Source organism: Podarcis gaigeae, assembly GCF_964106915.1.
Source record: "Podarcis gaigeae genome assembly, chromosome: 11".
Classification (NCBI taxonomy): domain Eukaryota; kingdom Metazoa; phylum Chordata; class Lepidosauria; order Squamata; family Lacertidae; genus Podarcis; species Podarcis gaigeae.
In genome coordinates this window covers 30,353,950-30,375,126 of record NC_139687.1, presented here as the reverse complement: position 1 = coordinate 30,375,126, position 21,177 = coordinate 30,353,950, and the positions used below count along the sequence as shown (strand labels likewise).

At 41.6% G+C, this 21,177-nt stretch overlaps 2 protein-coding genes across 3 annotated transcripts; both read right to left on the bottom strand.

The window, feature by feature from the left end:
- Positions 1 to 792: 792 nt before the first annotated feature.
- Positions 793 to 7,024, bottom strand: CETN3 (centrin 3). 2 transcript variants are annotated; one of them, XM_083703352.1, is made up of 5 exons: positions 6,897 to 7,024; positions 4,912 to 5,047; positions 2,952 to 3,066; positions 1,930 to 2,121; positions 793 to 1,209 (listed from the first exon to the last, which is right to left on the bottom strand). In XM_083703352.1, exons 1-5 carry the CDS (start codon positions 6,902 to 6,904, stop codon positions 1,166 to 1,168), a joined length of 495 nt encoding a protein of 164 aa, XP_083559478.1. In that variant the 5' UTR covers positions 6,905 to 7,024; the 3' UTR covers positions 793 to 1,165. The 2 variants fall into 2 exon arrangements, with proteins under 2 accessions (XP_083559478.1, XP_083559477.1); XM_083703351.1 differs by lacking the exon at positions 6,897 to 7,024 and adding an exon at positions 6,670 to 6,861.
- A 2,938-nt stretch (positions 7,025 to 9,962) lies between these two features.
- On the bottom strand, positions 9,963 to 21,156 carry MBLAC2 (metallo-beta-lactamase domain containing 2). The gene is made up of 2 exons (XM_083703338.1): positions 20,447 to 21,156; positions 9,963 to 13,626 (listed from the first exon to the last, which is right to left on the bottom strand). Exons 1-2 carry the CDS (start codon positions 20,922 to 20,924, stop codon positions 13,241 to 13,243), a joined length of 864 nt encoding a protein of 287 aa, XP_083559464.1. The 5' UTR covers positions 20,925 to 21,156; the 3' UTR covers positions 9,963 to 13,240.
- Positions 21,157 to 21,177: the final 21 nt, after the last annotated feature.

The following is a 21,177-nucleotide window of genomic DNA, read 5'->3' as shown; positions in this document are numbered from 1 at the left end:
AACCTGAAGCGTCTGTAACCTGAAGCGTCTGTAACCTGAGGTACCACTGTATACTGAGGTTACAGCTAGTTTCCCCAAGAAAAAGGAAGTAGTTAGAAGCCTCTTCTAAGATTGCAAGTTATTTCCCCAATCATACTCAAGAGTAGACCTAACGAAAGGAATGGAACTCAGTTACTTTTCTATTTTACCTGGTTTAGCTGGACAGTTGAAGCCATTTCCCAGCGTGTGGCCACTTGCATGATGAAAGCTTCTAGGAGCCACAGGTAAGAGCTGAGTGCAGGGTGGTGGACAAAGAACCCCAGAAGCACATGACCCTCACCAGAGGTTCTAGCCCTCCCCTAACACCTCATACACCCCAATGGTAGCTGATGGGTCTCAAACCCTCAGTGAGTTAGTCTTCCTCTGCATGTGAAGACAGGCTCCGGAGTATTGAGCGGATGACAGCAATGGTGGGTCCAACAGTCAAGAAGGTGGTTACCGTACAGGCCATAGAGGAAAATGATGGGTAGGTGGGGCTCATCAACCTGGGAAGGTAGCCCATCTAGGAGATGGTAAACTGACCCTAGAACGCTGCTGCCTTGCAGCTATACTCATTCATGAGAAAGGCTTTGGGAGTAAACCCCTTGGGGGAAAGGAGTGACACAAAATGTAATGCAATAAATAGTTTACAAGTACTGCTGCACAACAAAAGCATAACCTAAAAGGCCAAATGTGATTTCACCACCAAATTAAGCAGTGCTACAGCTGACAATTACAACCACAATCCATTTGGATTAAACACTCCAACAAGGGTTACAGAATATAAAAAGAATACTTTATTAAAATGGATGTCTGTTAAACTCTTATATAAAAACTAAGGCCACAGCTAATGCTAAAATAATGTCAACTTCAAAAGGTTTTATACTATGATTTAATTTAAAATTCTTATACAAAGCTATTTTACAAATGAGTACTCAAACGTAACACTGCTTAATCTAAAATTTAATGATATAAAATATCAACCTCTTAGTACATAGATTTTGTGTTTCTTTTGGTCCTTTGAGGGAAATTATTTTTTGCATGGCTCCTGCTACAGAAATTAACTTAAACAGAAAGGTGGCAGCTTCAATGCTGAAAGCCGATAATCCTTCCTTTTTGTGCCAAGTTCATTTCTTTTCTTGTACCGTTAAACATCTCCAGTCATTATGGCAATAAATTCTTCCTGGTTGACTGAAAAAAACGAAGAAAACAGGTAAGTATTGACTGCATATCTTACTTGAAAGCTTTTATCAATCAAATAAGCTCCTTTTGGCAGTCTGAAGGAGGCTAAATACTGAAATTCTTTCAAAAATATTAAAGCAAATTAACATTCATTTGGAAAGTCTGTAGTGGACCCTTTTGAAGGATTAACTTGGTATGAAATCCTCAGAGCAAGCAATTATCACACGAAATAAAAATAATTTAGCTTTACTAAAACAGACTAGTTGGTAATTATTTACATATAAATACATATATATCTGCTGCTATCATTTCATGCTGCATATTGCTGAAAGCCCCAAATCCTCTTGGCCTTGTCTTCTAAATTTGAAGGTACACTTAAAATTCCTCATTTCTGAAGAAGATTCTATGGTTATTTTTTAGTGACTTATATTGCAGATTCAACAGCATCGTAGGCAGACAATAATTCACCCCAGTTTTATTTATTCTTTGCAAAATAACAGAAGAGGCCAATACATTCATGTATAACCTATGGCATATAATTTCATACTTTGATAGGGAGAAATTGAATTTCATTCCCAGATCCATGGGTAGTTTGTAGGATTACATTTTCTGGAGAGAAAATCAGTCACTTGCTTGACCATAAAATCATCACACAGAAAACAAATTCAATGCATTATTTCTATATCATATTTATGATTAGCACATGAACACAGCATTTTTAGAACTTACTTTCTCCATCACCATCTTTATCAAATTCTTCAATCATTGCCCGAAGTTCTTCATCGGTCATGTTTTCCCCAAGTTCTCTAGCTACACGGCGCAGGTTTCTCAGGCTTATTTTACCCGAATCATCATCATCAAACAATTTAAATGCCTTGAGTATCTCTTCATGAGGATCTCTCTCAAGTATCCAGTCTGTCACTAAAATGAAAACAATTGGGAGATCTGTCTATTTCTATGTAATTAACTCTACTTCTGTTGGTAAAAAAATAATAATTCTGCATTGAAATGCTCTAACTCTATTCCAAACCCTCAGGTTTCTGACCCAAAGAATTTAAAAGATTACCTTTCATCATCTACCTAAAAAGGCAGGGGGGGGCGGGATGTACGCACATGTAGTAACCTCAACTGCATGGATTTGACCTCCACATAGGAAGTGAATATATGGAAAATGTCACAACTTACTGAATACTTAGAAAGGTAACCAAGTAGTCATACTTCATTTCTGCAGAAAACCCACTCTTTCTTTTGATCTTTCTTTAGCAACAGCAAATATTGTAGGAATCTTCTACATACGGCTGCCAAAGTTAAATACAAAAATTGCCCCATAATAATTACTTTTCCATAGTCCAATAGGTGTTTTTTTAAAAAAAAAGTTGTGGATACAGAATTAAAAAATAAATTAGTTTTAAAAGGAGATACTGGGGGAAAATAGCAGGACATGAAAAACTATGGAATGCTAGTAAAGTTTAAGGTTATCTATCCCCTTTGTTCAGTTTCCTAACTACTGGCAGATAAAGGTGGGATAGAAGAGAAGAAAGTGAATGCAGAGGGTCAAAGCAAAATGTTGATAGTTCTTTCTTTCTTTCTTTCGGGGGGACACACACAATGCTGTAAACATTAAAAGGCTCATCTGTTATCCCCGATACATTTGCATACCCATCCATTAAGAATCAAACCAGCTAAATTTCCAGCTATCAATTATTGCCAAATTTCCTCCTGTCAATACATGTTTAAAATCCAATACTCACCAACTTCATTAAAATCTTCAAAGGTGATTTTCCCAGTTCCTTCCCGATCATAATCTTTAAGTATCTTTAGCACATCTGCTTTTTTCACATCAAAACCTAAGGCTCTCATTGCCACCTTTTGGGAAAAGCCAGAAATGCAACAATGTTGACTCACAAACCATTTATTCATCGTAGTTCATACTGACTGCAATAGCAAGTTGATGATAATAAATGACATTTTTACTCACATGAGAATTTCCTAGATGATAGTAAAGAAAAAAAATCCTAGGTAGATATATGGGATTGTAAAGATAAAACTTCCAAATGGTTAAACATTTCTGAAAGTCTGTCCACTTTTCCACAAATGCCTGGAGGACAAAAAAATTAGAGTTTGTGCAGTTTTAAGTGCTTGGCTGGTTGGGGGGGACAGAACATGATTGCCGTACCCAAGCTGACACATCTGGCGTCCAGAGTGGGAGAAGCAATACTTCCCTCTTGGCAGCAAACAGGACATTACCAAGAGGCTCCTGCAACACTGCAGAGATCTCTGCAACAATCTCAGATTCCTGAGCAAAATGGGTGCTCTGAAGCCAAGCCAAACAGCACTCTGCACATCATTTATGGATCTTTATTTCCTGATCTCCAGCCAAAAAGCGTCTGGTGCCTCCAAAAGCAGCACCTGAAGTGCTACTTTGATAGACGAGAGTTAACGTGATCCTGGGATGCCACAGGAGCCACTATGGTGATTTCCTGTTTTCTGGGTGGAGGTTTACCAGTGGAGGGAGAAAAAGGTAACTCTTGCTATACTTTTGGCCTTGCCAGCACTTTTTCAGAGTGAAATTCACTAGGAGAGCAGCAGCGATCAAGCCAAATGCTGAAGGAGCATAATATTTTATTCTATGCTACTGCTGGAGTGAATGGAGAGAACTGAGTGCACCCACAGATTACCAACTTGCCGTCCTTGTTTAACCTCTTGTTTACTGACATTTCAAAATAAGCATCCTGACGGAGTAGAAATGTATTGGTTTGTGCTGTCAGTATCCTAAACAGTTCAGCAACAACTTCTATGTTTCCAAGTTCCAAAAGTGAATTTTTGTGAGAAAAGAACAAGAAAAAATAGCTCTATGAAAAAGACACTCTGGGATGGCAACCAGATGGAATAAATTTCCCACCCATGCTGCCTTTGGCTCTTACAAAATGAGAGCAGAAGATTTGACAGTATGACATTTAGAAAATTATGTTTATTATATCAAGGCTGCATGGGATTAAGCCTTACTGAAATCATGGAGACTTTCCTCAGAGCAAACAAGTTTAAGATTGTATTGCTGAAGAACCACTGACATCAAGGTTCTTAGAACATTAATATATTGCACGGAACTCCACATAGCAGCCTTAAGATGTTTCTGACAAAGAGAAACAGGCTATGATGGTATCATGTATACCATACCACAATGCTAAAATTCTAGATCTATAGTTTCCTCTGGAATGCAGATCTATGTTAACTATGAGCACCAAGGGGAATGCATCTTTCCTAGTATTTACTTTTAAGCGCTTCTGCCTTATGGCTGGTTTAAACATCATAGAAACAGATCGCAAACATTAAAAACACCAATTCAAGAGCTGCTGCAGTGAAGTTGCTGAAGTGTGAGCTATAAAACTAGTTCAAACCTCACTACATGCAAACCACTTCCTTACAATCTCAGCCTCCTCTACGCTATGGGGGCAATACTAGCCTATCTCATAGGAAGGTTGCAAAGATTACTAATATTGTATACTATATACTTACTGAATATTCAGTAAGTGCTATATAAATGCTATTACACCACACAGTTTTACTCTGTATGAATCAGCCATCTTCATTCATAGCATGTATACCACAGAAAAATGTATCACAATATGTAGCTAACACACCTTATAAGGATTATACAACACTGTACAATTATAAAGCAAAAGATCAATATTTTAATAAGAAAATCATTGCCTTCAGTTCATGATAATCTATAGCTCTGTCTTTATCTGTGTCAAACAACTCAAAAGCATCTTTAATTTCTTGCTTCTGTTCTTCAGTCAAGTCTCTTCTTTTCTTTCTCTTGGTTTTGTCAACAGGAAGCTCAGATCTAGAACATAAAGACAAATGTAGTCAGGTATGCTTTTTTCTCTCTTAAAGAACAGACAATTTTAGTTCTGTGGCATATCTTAGTGGGTAGGTATGTGTCACCTTGATGAAGAAAACAGAATGAGAACTGATTTCATGAAGTGTCCAGTGTTAGTTTTAAGATTTATGATGGATTCATAAGCAACTGCATTTGGGCTAAGGCTGGTGTAGGAAAGCTTTGGCCCTCCAGATGTTGCTGAACTACCATTCCCATCAGCCCTGGCAAGCATGGCCAATTGCCAGGAATGAGGGGAGCTGTAGTTCTTCCAGCACCTTGGAGGACCAAATGTTTGCCACACTTGGACTAGAGACTACAATGACAAAACAGCATACTCTGTCTGCCATCAAGACTCCCTTCTGCTCTTTTTAGTTCACCTTTTCCCTGATATATGTATATTATATTCTTAAAATGGACTTCTGCATTCCTAAAGCCTACGGGAGTTCCTATACTGATTTAGTAAGGAAAGCAAGGGTGCTGGTGTTTGCACCTAACTGAACACAAAAAAACTGCTTTCTACAAAGTCAGACCATCAAACCATCTTGTTCAGTACTATTGCAGACTGCAGAGCTTTCCAAACTTTTCAGGCTGGTGACACACTTTTTAGACATGCATCATTTAGTAATGGCTCACTTGGTTAGAGCATGGTGCTCATAATGCCAAGGTTGCAAGTTCAATCCCTGTATGGGACAACTGCATATTCCTGCATTGCAGGGGGTTGGACTAGATGACCCTCAGGGTCCCTTCCAACTCTTACAATTCTGTGACACAGTAATTCAGTTTTACTAGCAAACCAGAGGTTAAACTAACCCCTTTCGAGCTCTGGTAAGGAGCACAGGGAGCATTGCAGCCAAGACACTAAGGTGTTACAACAGTTTGGAAAGCTCTGCATGGCTTCAGAGATGGCATTCCCTGCCCTGCCTAGAAGATACCAAGAACCAATCTAGAAATGTGTGCAGGGAAGGCATTTGCTGCACCACTAAGCTATGGCTCTGTGCTCTGTAGTGGCAGCCCACCTCACCAAGGATCTAACGTTTATGAAGATGGCCTGGAGCATCACAGCCCGAAAATACAACTCTGTGTGTGTCTTCCTACATAAGAAGGGTCTCTAGCTTTCACTCCATCCTTTAAGGTGAACGCTGGGCTGCTGCCTACCTATTCACCTTGGTTGCCAGCTTACATTATTCGATGTGCTAAAGTTGCTTAGATTATAAATCTAAATGGCATTAAATCACTTCCACAAGCAGCTTTGAGAAACTAAGCGGGGACGCGCATTATTCTTCCTTCCTCTTCCCTCGCCTACAAGGTCCAAGGCAACTATCAACAAAACAAGATGTAAATAATAATAATAATAAGCTGTAATCCCCGACTCGAAAGACGATGCTTTTGCGACGGGAGGGGGGAAGGGGATGCAGCGCGGCACCCGGAGCCAGTGCGCACGCTCGCTGCGGCAAATATCGCGACAAGGCGGCTCGCGACGGTGGGGAGGGGGGTAGAAAACACGTTGCGTTGCCATGGCAACAAGAAGCAAAAAGCCCTTCGCTCGCGGCTTCCCTCCCTCCCTCCTGCCAAGGTACAGTACCAACCTCGCCACCAAATTCATTCTCCCAGCCCCACCCCTTAAAACCAGGCGGGAAGGGGGGCAGCGTGTCTCGGCTACTTTGGCCACCGGAACCCGGAATCAAGAGGAACAACAGCCTTTCCCTCGAAAGCGGGGCGCGAAACCCGTTCCCTCCGACAACGCCGCTTCCCCTCTTCGGATTGCGAGCTTTAATTGGACCCCGCGAAGCGCCCCTCCCGCCCCGCCGCTCACAGCGCCATCGCAAGTGGCTAAGCCGCTTGTCAATCAAGTCCCAGGCGCGCCTCCCCGGTCTCCTGTTGAAAATTGGTGGGTACGCCGCCAACGTTTTACCCAGAAGGCGTTGCTGCTTTTTAGACGTCACAATGAAGCCGGGGAGAGGGAACGTCGAGGCTCAGGGCAAATTGTCGCCGCGCTGATTGTTGACGTAACAAGAGCCCGCCTGTCCCAGAGTCTCATTGGCTGCAGCCTTGTAGCGCATCCTCCCTAGGATATGAATACGAAAGCAATAAAGTCGTCGTTTTAGGAGGGACAAATCCGAACCTATCAGTCAAGGGCATTTTATACAATGGACAGAATTTAGTAATGAAAGCTTCATGCTCTGGAGGGCGCATATTTGAATGGCCTCACATAGAGAAGGCTCTGCTCAGAGAAAATCAAAGCACACGGGAGCACCGTTCAGAATAGCCTTCTTGACATTAATACACACACCCTTCTCTTTTCTACGAGTAGGGAGCTCTTTACACTCGCGTGTGTCTTCACACAAGTCATTGCTGTACTGTACTATGGAACTGGCTATCACAAGGTAATAGTTATGGGCATCACATCACCAGGATTTGACAAATCCATGAAAACTGAAGCCATCAATAGCTACTGGACATAGTATATGTTTCTTCATTACATCCAGTACCTGGCCATATGCTCTTGACTGATAGCTGGTGAACACATGGGGGGACAGGGACTGACAGCATGAATTTGCTACATCAATGCATGCTTACTTTGCAATTGTTTGGAGGTCTCTGAAGATGAAAAATACGCCACTGTGATGCAAGGGCTTTGGACCTGGACTAGCCAAGATTTTGGATTTGGATACCTGAAGCCCACAGAGTGTATTTCGGTAAGTCACAAGCTTTCAGCCTAGTTTACCCCATTTCTTCCCAATTTGGTGACAGAAAGACCCCATCAAGCATCAAGTATAATGTCCAAGATACAAGTAGTAATGGTATGTACAGCTCTATTCTGCTTTGGTCCGGCCTCACCTGGCATACGATGTCTGGTTCTGGACACAACTGAAGGTGGCTACTGACAAACTACAACGTGAAGAGATGGTAAGGGCTCGGACCTCCATTCCTGTGTGAATAATGATAAGGGCGATGGGTATGTTTATCCTGGAGAAGGGGACGTTCAGAGCCAATATGTTTGGCAGTCTTCAACTATTGGGAGGCTGTCACAGTGATGATGGGTCAATTTTGCTTTGTTACTCCAAGAGAGTAGGACCCAAATCAACATGTTCAATTTACAAGGAACAGAGTTTCAATTGAACATTAGGAAGAGCTTCCTGGTGGTATGAGCTGACAGGCATTAGAACAGGCTCCCCTGGAAAGTGATAGATTCTCTGATAGAGATTTTTAAGCAGAGTTGCTGCAGCAGTGCAATTACTACACTGGCAGGGGTTGGACTAGATGACATCTGAGGTACTCTAAGAGTAGAATTCCCAGGTCAGAACTGGCAACTCCTTCTCTCAGAGCCTTAAGGGACCTACCAGAGAAAAAAAACACAAAGATTACTTTTTACAGTCTAATGCAATCCTTCCTACTCAGCATCTTTTCTCAGAACTTAGTTCTGAGCTTACGCACTGTTTGAAATTGCAGCTTGTATTATTTTCATTTCTTGCCTCAATGTAGTTTTTTTAAAAAAAGTTAAGCTCATCTGTTACAATATCTGAAGGCTATTCATGGAAGAATCGTATTTTGAACTAAGTCATATCATATTTGTATATATAGAACTAAACCAGCAGATGGCATCTATTTTAAAAAAGTAATTGTTTAGTATATATTTGAAAGGACAAGAGAATCCTAATATCTGAATAAAACTTTGTTCTATTTACTCACATTTTTTTCTCTAAGAGATTATTTAGTTTCTGTGTGAAAGTAAAAACAAAAATTCTAACTAGCTCCAGCCCATTACATTTTCAGACATAAGCTGTAAGGTAAAGGTAAAGGGATCCCTGACCGTTAAGTCAAGTTGCAGACGACTCTGGGATTGTAGCACTCATCTCGCTCTATAGGCCCCGGAACCCGCGTTTGTCCTCAGACAGTTTCTGGGTCATGTGGCCAGCATGACTAAGCCGCTTCTGGCGAACCAGAGCAGCGCATGGACATGCCGTTTACCTTCCTGCTGGAGCAGTACCTATTTATCTACTTGCACTTTGACGTGCTTTCGAACTGCTAGGTTGGCAGGAGCAGCAACGGGAGCTCACCCTGTTGGGGGAATCAGCAAGCCCTAGGCTCTGAGGTTTAGACCACAGCGCCACCCGCGTTGTACATACATAATACATAAGCTGTATTGTCTTGTAAACTACTGCAAAACTCAAGCAACTTGTAACTTCCTAAACTCTGAAAACACCTTTCACCTCTCCCTTTATCCCTTTTTATGAGAAGTGTGAACGTGTTGAGCTTGTGTTTTTCACTTAGCATTTGTTTGTGAACCTCTCTTCTCCTACAATTTACTCTAGGCACAAACTTTTTTATTCCTTTTGCATTATGCTCTTACATGGGTGAGCAACCAGGCTTATTTAAAGAGTTATCTACAAAGAACACAGAAAAAGCACCACAGAAGATAACCAGAAGGAATCCAGATGCAAAGGGAGATGTGTTCATAAGTGGTGTAAATAGCATAGTGCCTAGGAACATGAGTCCTCAATCTCAGTTAGCGTGGGTGATCTCTTATGTTCAGTTAGCTCAATCAGCTATAATAAACATCATGAAAGCATTTTCTGCGGCATTAGAGCAAGATGTAGGATGTAATGGTTTTATGCTCCAAAATAATGCCAAGAAATCATGGTCAGTGTTCTCATTTTCACAAAAGGATTTGGGCATTTCCGCAAGGAACCCTTTCAACTTTCAAAAGCCCACCCCACCCCACCCAAAAACCTATTTCAGAGTGATGGCAGCTGTTATGGCCTGGCTATCACACGACTACCATTTGGCATCATCCATTCCATCTCTCAAAAGCAACACATGTGTAACTTTCTCCTTTGGTTGGGTTAAAGAGGAAATGGAAATGATCACTGGAGAGCTGTTTTGTGTCATAATTCTTTTATTATCAATATCTATGATAAAATAATATACAATTTCCCCTTGAAAACAGTGGCACATTAGTAAAGTTTCATCAGTAGACAGAACAATGCATTACAACTTTTAAAAATGCTTTTAAATTGCATTTTACAGCACAATCCATGACTTGCTTAAGTAAAAACAGTTGAATCAACAACATATCATTGCCTTAACCCCAAGAACATTGTTGAACAGAATTGCATTTTAAGCCTTTGTAAATACTGAATCCAGAGGGGATGTCAAGAGAATGTTTACAAATAAAGCAATAGTAAATGTATCATACTTTGTAATATTTAAAGTGAACACATATATTTTGTTGTTTTTGAAGGCATTACAATAATTAATGATAAAGGTCTTTCAATAAATTCATTCAGAAATACACAAGGTCTTAGAATATAAAAATAATTAAGACAAAAGATAAGATTATATATTTTCACTCTAAGGTTGTACTTTACTAACCAAAGCCAAGTGCGACTTACTTCTAAGTCAGTGAAGACTAGCCTGTGGTCCCCCAGATGACGTTAAACTCCAGCTCCCAGCAGCCTCATTCAGCTTGGCCAATAATTAGGGATGATGGAAGTTGTAGTTCAGCAATATATGGAGAGCCACAGGTTAGCCACCCCTATTCTAAGTTAAAGCTCTGACTCAGGCTTACAAAGAATAAAGACTCAATGAACTGAGTGGAACTTGCTTTTGAGTAAACACATGCTTGGGGAGAGTTTCACAGCCTGATTCCTATTTGACTACATTTCCCGAGAACTACTTAACTACTTAAGACTTCAGAAGATAATCTGGCTTTGTGAGCACTGAAATAGAACAGAAATGTCCCATCTTATAGAACAAAAATGTACCAACAGAACTGTTCCAAGAGCAGAAACTCAGATCAGTTCTTAAGAGTAGTCTAACCTTTGGCAATCACAGTATTCCTTAGCTAAATTCTTCCCACAGTGAGCTGTCTAGTATGTGCCACTCACAGTAAGGCATTTGGAAAAGAACTTTCAAGACACTGAGAAAGGTGGGTAGGAAAGAAGGAATAGAGGCTTTAGGCAGTTTGCTTTAAATTTGGGAAAAACATCACCATTAAAGCCTCAAAATCACTAGCACCTCAGCAGTATTCCAGTAGAACAGAATGATTTTGTAGCAGTTGATTCCAAAAGCTGCACATTTCTACAAAATGAACAAGGTACCAGTCTCAAGTTGGCTGCAAATTGATAGGAACCAGGTTAGCCTTAACTGTGCTTAAATATTGCCGTTGACACAATGCTTAGCAGCAGTTAAAACAGGAGGGAATTCACTTGAGAAGGAAATGGGTAGGCAGCAGCATCAACTTGGGCCCCAGACTGTGGATGCCCAGCACGCACACCACAACACCGTGATGTCAGGGTGTGACATGATGTCACGACCCCGCAGCACTGGAGCACCAAAGGTAAGGTGGCAACTGGCAGTGGGTGGTGGCCAGGCACCCACAGCAAAAGTTTGGTGGGGACTGGAGTTGGCACCACTACAAGTAGGAGTGAATGATCGGCAACCCATTCCTAATTGCTTGACCACAGTCAAGAGGGCCTCTCCATTATGTCTGCGCTAGCCTTCAACCTGATGAGTTTTGTATTTGCTAATTTTTAGATTAAAATCTTGTAAAGTTGCAAGCTCATGGGTGCTTTTTCTCCCTAGCATTAAAAGGTATCAAATTAGTGGCTTTGGCTGTTAATAAATGGTATTTCCAAAGCCAACAGCCAAAGTGAAGCAGTCTAAAACATTATATCTTTTTCCATTAGTTTGGTGAAAGCTTCAAACAAGATAAGGACTAAAAGAAATTGCTAACCTCCTTTCTAAGTGGTCATTCACCAGCAAGTCTGATCTTCCTGTTTACTGTTGTGCTTTAGTCTACAACAGGAAATAGGCACTGTTAACATTTAAAGAATTAACTACATCCACCTATCCACCCTTGAGGGCTAAAGTGCTGATTACACTGGGGTCAAGCTCTGTATGTGCAGTACTCTTTGATGTATGGGAAATATGATGCAATAAAGTCGCAAAAGGATAAAAATTAATTTTGTGTGACAGCCACAACCCAAAGCTGTTCACTGTTCTCACAAGACAAGAGCCACTGTTAATATCCTTCCTAATATATCTCAAACTATCGATTTCATTTCAGTGTCATAGTTACAAGATAAAAACCTGTCTTCACACAATAAATTGGTAACACCCCAGAGGGCTGCACAGGATTTTAATACTGGAAAAGTACAAACAACAGACAAGGAATTTTTGTCAAGTTGCTTGAAAGTAAACATTACGGAAAATGGAAAAAGAAACAAAAGAAGAAGAATGACATTTGTAGGTTGCAAAGCTACTACTTGAAATCGTAACTACACCTGTAATGTGAAAAGAACCACATATGACTCAAGAGCTGTAGCTTTTTGGCAGCTATCTCCCCAAAAATTTCAATTTACTCTCTCCTGAGACCCAATTTATTCTCTACAATCCATAAAACAATTTGCAACACACAAGTGTTTCTACAGCTGCTATACAGAAGAAACCAAGGATGATCACGGGTGTGTGCATTATATTTAAAATTATCCGACGGAATCTTTTAACAGTTACGTACTCATACATACACCATTAGTCACATTTAAAGAGCAAGCAATACACTTGAAATATTCACTTACATTTCATTTTAGAAACAATAGTCAAATGCAGCACACTTAATTCAAGAAAAGTAACAACTTAGGGTGCAGTGCTTTATATTAACATTTGGTAATAACTTCAGGTTAAATTCACCCCATACAATAAAAATGAAATTATTGATACTTTTATCTTAGTGCATGTAATGAGACAGTGGAATGTTATAAGACCAACCTACCCCCACTACAGCTTATAATAATTTTCAACCATTTAAAATCTACTTTCAACACATAGCCCTACCCTAATTCAAGATGTCATCAATAAAGTTTGACACGGGTGCAAAACTTTTCATTTAGCATATATATGTTTCAAAATACAAAACAACAAATTTAGAACATCTGTCAAACAGTACACAACGTATGTGCAAACCTGCCTTGAAAAAATAGAAGGAAAATGAGTAGCTTTGGCACAGCTACTAGTTTATATTGGTATTTTTTTAAAGTAGAAATTAAGTAGATAAAAATAAGAATCTTTATGGCTTATCAGCCAGCTTTTCCTTTAAATAAACTTACATATGCCATTGGGTTTTATAATAATAATACTATTATTAAACAAGTTATACTATGAAGTTGTTCTGGAATTTGTGGCCCGGAGTGCTAGGCTTGCAATCGATCTGACTGCACATGTAGAAACTTTGTGGCACACACCAGCATTAGAAATGTAGTTGGAAGCCAAACGATAGAGCTGTTCAGCTCCAAATGTGTTAAAATGCCCCGGAAGGACTTTCTCTACAAGACCTCTATTCACTAAGTCTATCAGTCGCTGGCAGGATGTAACGTAGTCATTTATCCTGCTGTAGGGAAGCCAGTCAATCATTGATCCGTCATATACAACATCCCCACTGAACAATATCTTCCGTTCTCTGTCATGTAAGCAAATGCTTCCTCTTGAATGGCCAGGCATATGCATGACAGTGAGCTGTCTATCACCAAGGTGGATCACATCCCCTACAAACAAAGAACAAAATAATATGGGGGGGAGGAATCGGACTTTGAAGCATGATCGCAAGAAACATAACACCAAATTTACTTCCATTACAAAGGTTGAGCTCTCTGACAAACCTCAGCGTTAGAAGTGTTAATAGGAAGTCAAACAATGCATGCATGAACACTTTGCTTATTGGTCCAGCACCACTCCCTGTATCAGCCAAGCTATACACCCTATGCTAGTCCGCCCATATACTAATGTTTTAGCATTTTAATGTTTTAATGTTTTATTTTAATCTTGTTTTTTTAAGTTATATTTCGATCAACTTGTTTTTATATTGGTTGTTAGCCACCCTGAGCCCAGTCTTGGCTGGGGAGGGTGGAGTATAAATAAAATTTATTATTATTATTACTACTACTACTACTAATACTACTACTACCACTACTACTAAGAGCTGCAGGGAAGGCGCTGCTGGATGTCCCACCGCTAAGTAAGGCCCCTGGAATGGTGATGCAAGACGGTGCCTTCTCTGTGGTGGTGCTCCCTCTATGGAATCCCCTCCCCTCAAAGACATGGTTGGGACTGATGTTACCTAACTTTCTAGTGCCGGTTAAAAATGTACCTCTTCCCCCAGGCCTTTGGAAGAAACTGACCCATTAATCTTAGCGGTTATGTTGATTGCCCACTGTAAAATATTTTCAATGGTATTTTAATTATGGGTTCAAATTTGTAGTGTGAATTTTAAAATTGTTTTTAATGTAGCAATGCTTGTAAACTGCTTTAGGATGCTCTTAGATGAAGGGTGATTTTAAAATGAAATACAATAAATAAAAATATCCCCTTTCTAATAAATTTTGCACATGAACACAGACACATTCACAGCAAAGTTCTCAAATGATTTTTTGGCATGAAATTATTTTACCGTATCACCTGAGTTTCTCATCTGAATGCACTAATGTGCATTATGCATGCTAATTAATAGGTGAAATTCAGTGCAAGTAAGTTCAAAGTGATACATTTTGGGGGTGTTTTTTTAATCTAACCTCCATATCTATGCAGATAGAACCTGAATTGGCTGCAAACACCCACAAAGTGGTCTTTTGTTCATGAAAGAAATGTCACTGAAAATGTCAGCTCAGTGTATTGCAGCAGTAAAAAAGTCAAATGAAACAACCAGCAGTATCATCTCATAACAGGATTGCCCATATAAAAAATGTTGCCTCTCAGAAAGGACCCTGCTGAGCTGGAGGTACAAAAGGGGCATTTGAAATAATCGCAGGGTGGGGTGGTGAATGACATTTTTGTCACAGAAAGGGGGTAGATGATAGCAGAGCTTTAGAAAAGTGTGGAAAGAGCAAACACAGCTGCTAATTTTGTCAAAATAATAGAAGTTGTTATTATTTAACTATCTTTACTGGGAGACAGTGTGCAATCACCTCTTAAAAGAATTCACATGATGCTGCAATGGCCACAAGCTTAGGTGGGTTTAAGGCAGGTCTGCCGGTGGCCTTTAGTCATAACAGCAAAGGGCCAAACTCACATTTCCAGATGTTTCATTTTCTTAAAAGAATCTTCAGGGACTCTGATTTTTTTAAAAAAAGTTTAAGAAATAAAATTTCCAATACAACAAACAAATATCAGAATACTGACACTAGGAGAGACTTCCATTCCCAGCTGCCATTATTCCAATGGGGTGGGTGGATGTGTATACGTATGTGTATTTTTCTTCTTGGTCATATATGGAAGGGAGACAAAGTGGAACACTATCAAAGCTGAAACTTGTCTCTGGCTAGAGCAACAGAAGGTTCAAATGAGTGCTCATCAAGCAATTCAGCAGAATAGTGCCTGAACTTTTGTCTTACAGATTGGGGGAAATGTTGGGAATCTGCTGCACCAACTTAATGGCCCCAAACACTGGATGGCATGCCCAGAATCTGGGCAATCCCAAATAACCAGGCCATATGGCAACAATTGTTTTTGCCTGTAATTAAATAAAAAAAAACTTTTTAGATTATTCTGAAATGTTTATCACTATAGTGAATTCTTACTGGCTGGTATCACTGGCTGGATTTTCTCGGCAATAAACACATTAGAATTATTTATATTCTTCTCTTTTCATAGTATCGATGATAATTGAAATGGGATGAACCAGAGGATAAGGAGTTAAGGGATAAAGTGCATAAAGCTGGGTTGCTACATTTCATAAATCCTATTAGATTTCAAATCTGTTTAATTTTGCAAATCTAGGCAATCAAAATTGCTGACAGGAACTTTCGTAGAAACCATGTCCTTTTTAAATATATAAACAAACACTTTAACTTCTGATACAGTAATACTTTTAGTTGCTTGAAATTAATTTCAGAATATTTCCAGTAGCTATTTGTTCTCAAGTCATCTCAGAAGAAGACATCTTTTTGTCTAAACAAAGGCTGCAAACCTACAGGCATTGTGATCTGGAACCATGAACTTTTTCCTTGCTCTTCCCTTCCTTACATACCAGATTTATTTAGTCCAGATATCTTTGTTGTATTCCAAATTTCCCCACTGTGTCCAAAATGGGGGAGTTTGGGATAATATCAGTTAACCAGGATATTAAGCTGGGACCTGACCTGGTTCTGATTTGACATCCTGGTTAGTCAGCCAACATTAAGGCAAAGTTTCCTGTTTCAAATAAATCAGGGAACTCTGTTCTAAAACTAACCTGGATCTCTGGGCTGATGCCTAGGCTGATGATAGGAACAGCAAGGAAAGAACATGCCTGTTTCTAACTTTATAATACATGGGTTTATAAATCTGGGATCGTATGTGTAAAACAGGCCACTAAGTTTTCGTCATAGTAAGCCTTTCTGTGTGAGAGCTAGCAACAATAACATCATTCACTATTTCAGTAACGTTTACTTCAAATAATGTGATCTGATGATTGCATACTGAACTTATGATCCCAGGAAATATTTCAGAGAAGTTTTCCGGGATCTGACACTAACAGAAACTGTGTGCTCCATCTGGAAATGTGAGTGCATGGGATTATGATCTCATATCTCACTCTGACATCTTAATCAAATGGTCTTCTTGGACCTTAGCTGTGTTTTTCCTGTAATCAAAGAGGCAAACTGGCAGGCTTATCACCTCTGAAACGTCACCTCCCCATGAGAGAACAGTATACTCAGAATCCAATTTCATCTAGCTAGATCAGAAAATAATATGTTTCTTTTAGTCACCCCTTCTTAAGGACCCTGAAGACAAATCAGGATTCAATAATGAAATGCTACAACCGATAACCAATAGCTTCCTTTAATGTTCTCCCAAACACTTTGCATTTTATATTTAATTGGCAAGAATAGTTAGCAGAACCGTTAATGTGACATTGTATACACCTAGATGCCCACATGTAGATATACTGTTACTGAGCACTTACCGGTACTAAGCATGGACATGGTAATACGTACATTTGAACATTGCAAATACACTATTAAATATAACTTAAAACAAAAAAAAAATTTCCTTCCAGTAGCACCTTAAAGACCAACTAAGTTAGTTCTTGGTATGAGCTTTCGTGTGCATGCACACTTCTTCAGATTCTTCAGGTATCTGAAGAAGTGTGCATGCACACGAAAGCTCATACCAAGAACTAACTTAGTTGGTCTTTAAGGTGCTACTGGAAGGGGGAAAAAAAAATTTGTTTTGACTATGGCAGACCAACACGGCTACCTATCTGTAAATATAACTTAAGGCAGACACAAATACCTTATTTATTCCTGGCATCCCAGCCTCACCTTTGGGGGAAATGGCTGTAGGGCAATAATGCAGCACATCTTTTCCATGCAAAAGACCTCATGTTCAATTGCTGGCATCTCCAGGAAGGGCTGGGAAAGACCCATCTAAAACCAGTGATTTCAGATCTTTATCTTTTCTCCAGCCCATGGGCCAATTCTTATAGGCGGTCAGTACCACCCACCTATCAATCATCAGATGTCATAATATCAGCTGATTGATAAGTTGGTCACCCTGCCTAGTTGTCAAACTTGGCCTACAAGGGTGTGGGGATAGTCACCATGATAGTTATGGGGAAGACCGGCCATGTCTCTACATGCCCCACACCTAATATCACATATGATGTCAGGTGTGGGGCAGTTGGGTGTGGTATGGCAACAACAGCCTCACTGGCCAAATAGGGAGGCAAGGTGGGCCAAATTTGGCCTGTGGACCATTAGTTCCCTGCCCTTACTATGGTTTATTTAGCAGATGAACCATTGTTTTCTGGCAACAAACAAACCATAATTTGGTGTGGGAGGAAACTGTGGGTTTTTTGTTTATCTGTGAGACAACTTGTGGTTTGCTGAACAAACCATGGCTTAGTATTATGTGCAAACACAGCAACTGTGATAATACTGAGCTAGGTGTCCCAACAGCCCAAACTACAGCAAGGCAGCTTCATAAATTTCTATATAAAATTTGTGAGGAGACTGGAAGCCAAGTAACACTCTTTGTTCTTGTTCTGTCTTTACCCAATGCTTGTTTAACAGAGGAGGGGAGGGGCAGAGGGGCCCTCAACTCTTTGTTTTGGTGTCCGCACACAAGCCAAAGCTCTGTCCTTTTGCTTCAGATTTGGCTTTAAAAACAAACAAAGAGCCTGGATGGGAAACTGTTTTTTCAAGCCAATCACCACACTCCCCCATGGGTATTGTTGATAGTTGGGGCTGGAGGTAAAAGCAGGCAGAGCAATGGGGGGACATTTTTTCTGTTTTTATTTATTTTCATGGTACAGAAGATAAATTTTGAGAAAAACAATTGTTACAACCGTAGACTGCTTTGCACAGTAGGCTGTACTCCAGCTGTTCAAAAAACAGAGTTTTCTACAGCCCCCTCAAACATCTCTGCATCCTCCATCCCTCTCAGCAAACAGCATTATGACACTTCAGGGATGTGGTCCAGGCAGGTCAAAGGATTTGATATGTCTTGAAGAGCCACATTCAGCTGCTGGGCCTGAGATTTTCCTACCCCAAGCCAGTCTAAAATAATAGGTGCAATAGGGGCGGGGTTTGAAAAGACACAGATGGAAAGGAGATCTGATTTGCCTTGTGTCACAAGGCTTCCCCATCCCTGTTATGTAACACACACATTTGAGAGGGGAAACCAACCTAACTAATAGGACAGCTAGAGACAAGAACATAATTGAACTGTAGTTAAGATATGAAACTGTATATCACAATGACTTGGGCTGCAATCCTCAGCATGTTTATTAGTAAACAAGCCCTACTATGTACTGTAGGACTTACTTCTGAGTAAAGATGCACAGGACTGTTATATTATTATCAGAGAATGTTACTTTGGGGTAGAGCTTAAAAGGAATCATAGAATTGTAGAGTTCTGATTATCTGTATTATCTGATTATATGTATATATAATATTTTATATAAAAATAGAATTGTACATGGACTGATGTATACCAGCTGAGAGAAAGCATGCAATAAACTAAGGCTGTGGCTTAGTTCCACACATCTGCCCTAAGTGATAACCTCCAGTGTAGATTCTTATTGCTACATCTATCTGCTGGCTAAGCTTGCATCTGCTACTGGGGATTTGTTTTTTCAAAACTCATTATGGATAGCAAAAACAACAACAAATGCCTAAGACCACCTCCTACATATTTTTCAGGAGCTACTAGAAATGTCTCCACCCATACTGTCTCATTCACAGACACAGTTCATATTCATGCTGGTTTGCCCTTTAAAATATATCCACATGCGTGGATTTTGCCAGATGCCCACGAACTCCTGCATATATGGGTGCTCAAACCTTAAAGGAGAAGATACCACACCCCACATTACACACACAGAGCAAGGGGGGGGGGCACAAAATGAAGAGCAGGATTATAAGATCCTTAGTTCTCACTCTTTCCCTCCCTATAAAAGGGGAAAGGGTGGGTTACAGCCTTTTGCTTCTATTTTATCAAGCATTTGAAAAAGTGTCTACTGATACAAAATCCATGTAAAACAAAAAAACACTCCCTTTCCAACTCCTTTCTCCACCCTAACAGCAGTTCCATACCCCTGCTACACGTTTTCTTTCCTAAGGCATCTCAAAGCCCATCAAGAGAAGCTATGCACTTGTCTACCTTAAACCAGATATCTCAGTTCTCGAAGGTCAGAACTGCCCTTTTACACATCCGGAGGGGTGAAGTCAAAGAAGGAACAGCCCTGATTCTGCTCTCTCTGTATACATAGGACCAGGCATTAAAAAAAAACCCTTCCCTTTACACATTCTCTTGCATACTGGAGCCGACGCCCCCGCCTGTCATTCTCCGCAACAGACCCCAAACACACATCCACAGCCAGCTCTGAGTATTTATGAAGCACCTATAGTAACATGAGCAATATAATTACATATAGAACGCAAGGGACAATGTTAATATTCGTAACCTACACAAGCACATTTGCTAACTATACACGAGAGGTGGAGGCACTTGGGGCAATTCATACCACATAGACATTTGCCACTCCAACTGCCTTCGTTGCAAAAGAATGGAAAACTTTCTAACTAAGTTGAGGGGAATCCGTGCCATTCTGCTGGCACACCCGAGGCGAGACCCCGGTCAGCCTGCTGCAATTCAAACCTGCCCGCCCGGCTCGTCTGCAGTCCCGCAAGTCCCAGACGGTTCCCTGGAGGTGTGAGGGAAAGTCCCTCTGTGCATGGCCAGAGGTGCTCTTTCTTTCTTTTCCTTTTTTGTCCACCCCGACGTCGTAGAGCCCAGCTCCGTCCTTCCAGAGAGGCCCCGGAGCCTGGCGTTGCCCCGGGCGGGCGTTGGGCAGCCGATCGCCGCCCGCCGTGCTCCTTTACTCACCCTCCTGCAAGACGAGCGTGGGCTGCACGGGCCGCACGCGGAACTGGCGGGCGCTCCAGCCCGGGCTGGGCTGGCGCGCGACCTCGCTGTCCGAGAGCCAAGTGACGGTCTCGTAGTTGTCGCCGCGGCGCAGCGCTCGGGCCTCGGCGCTGTGCACGGCCACCTCGTCGAACTGGTGCAGCCCGCCGGCGTGGTCGAAGTGCACATGGGTGGCCACGGCCAGCAGCGGCCTGGGCCGCCCGGCGGCGCCCTCGGGAGGGAGCAGCGCCTTCTCGTCGCCCTCGGCGCCCAGCAGCCCGGCCAAGCGCAGGTAGTCGGGGAGGCTGCGCAGCCCCAGGCCGGTGTCGATCACCACGTCCCGCTGCGAGCCGCGCACCAGCCAGATGTTGGCCCGGTTGCCCGACTCGTAGAAGCGCTCTTGGATCCAGTAGATGCCTCCGCCCAGGGACTTGTGCGCGAACCACTCCAGCGCCGACATCGCCGCAGCCCCGACCTGCTGGGCCGCCTGCAGCGCCTCTCGCGCGGCGAGCCGAGCGCGGAGCTGGGGCGGAGCCCGGGGAGGAGCAGGCGGGGACGGAGGCGTCTGAGCGGGACGTGCTCGAGAGAGCGAGCCAGCGAGCGAGAGGTCTCCGCCCCGTCCCTGCCCACTGCGGTAGCGCGGCGCCGGGCACGCGAGCAGGCGGGCCGGGGATGGCGGGCTGGGCGAGGCGAGGCTGCAGGAGGAGCGGCCT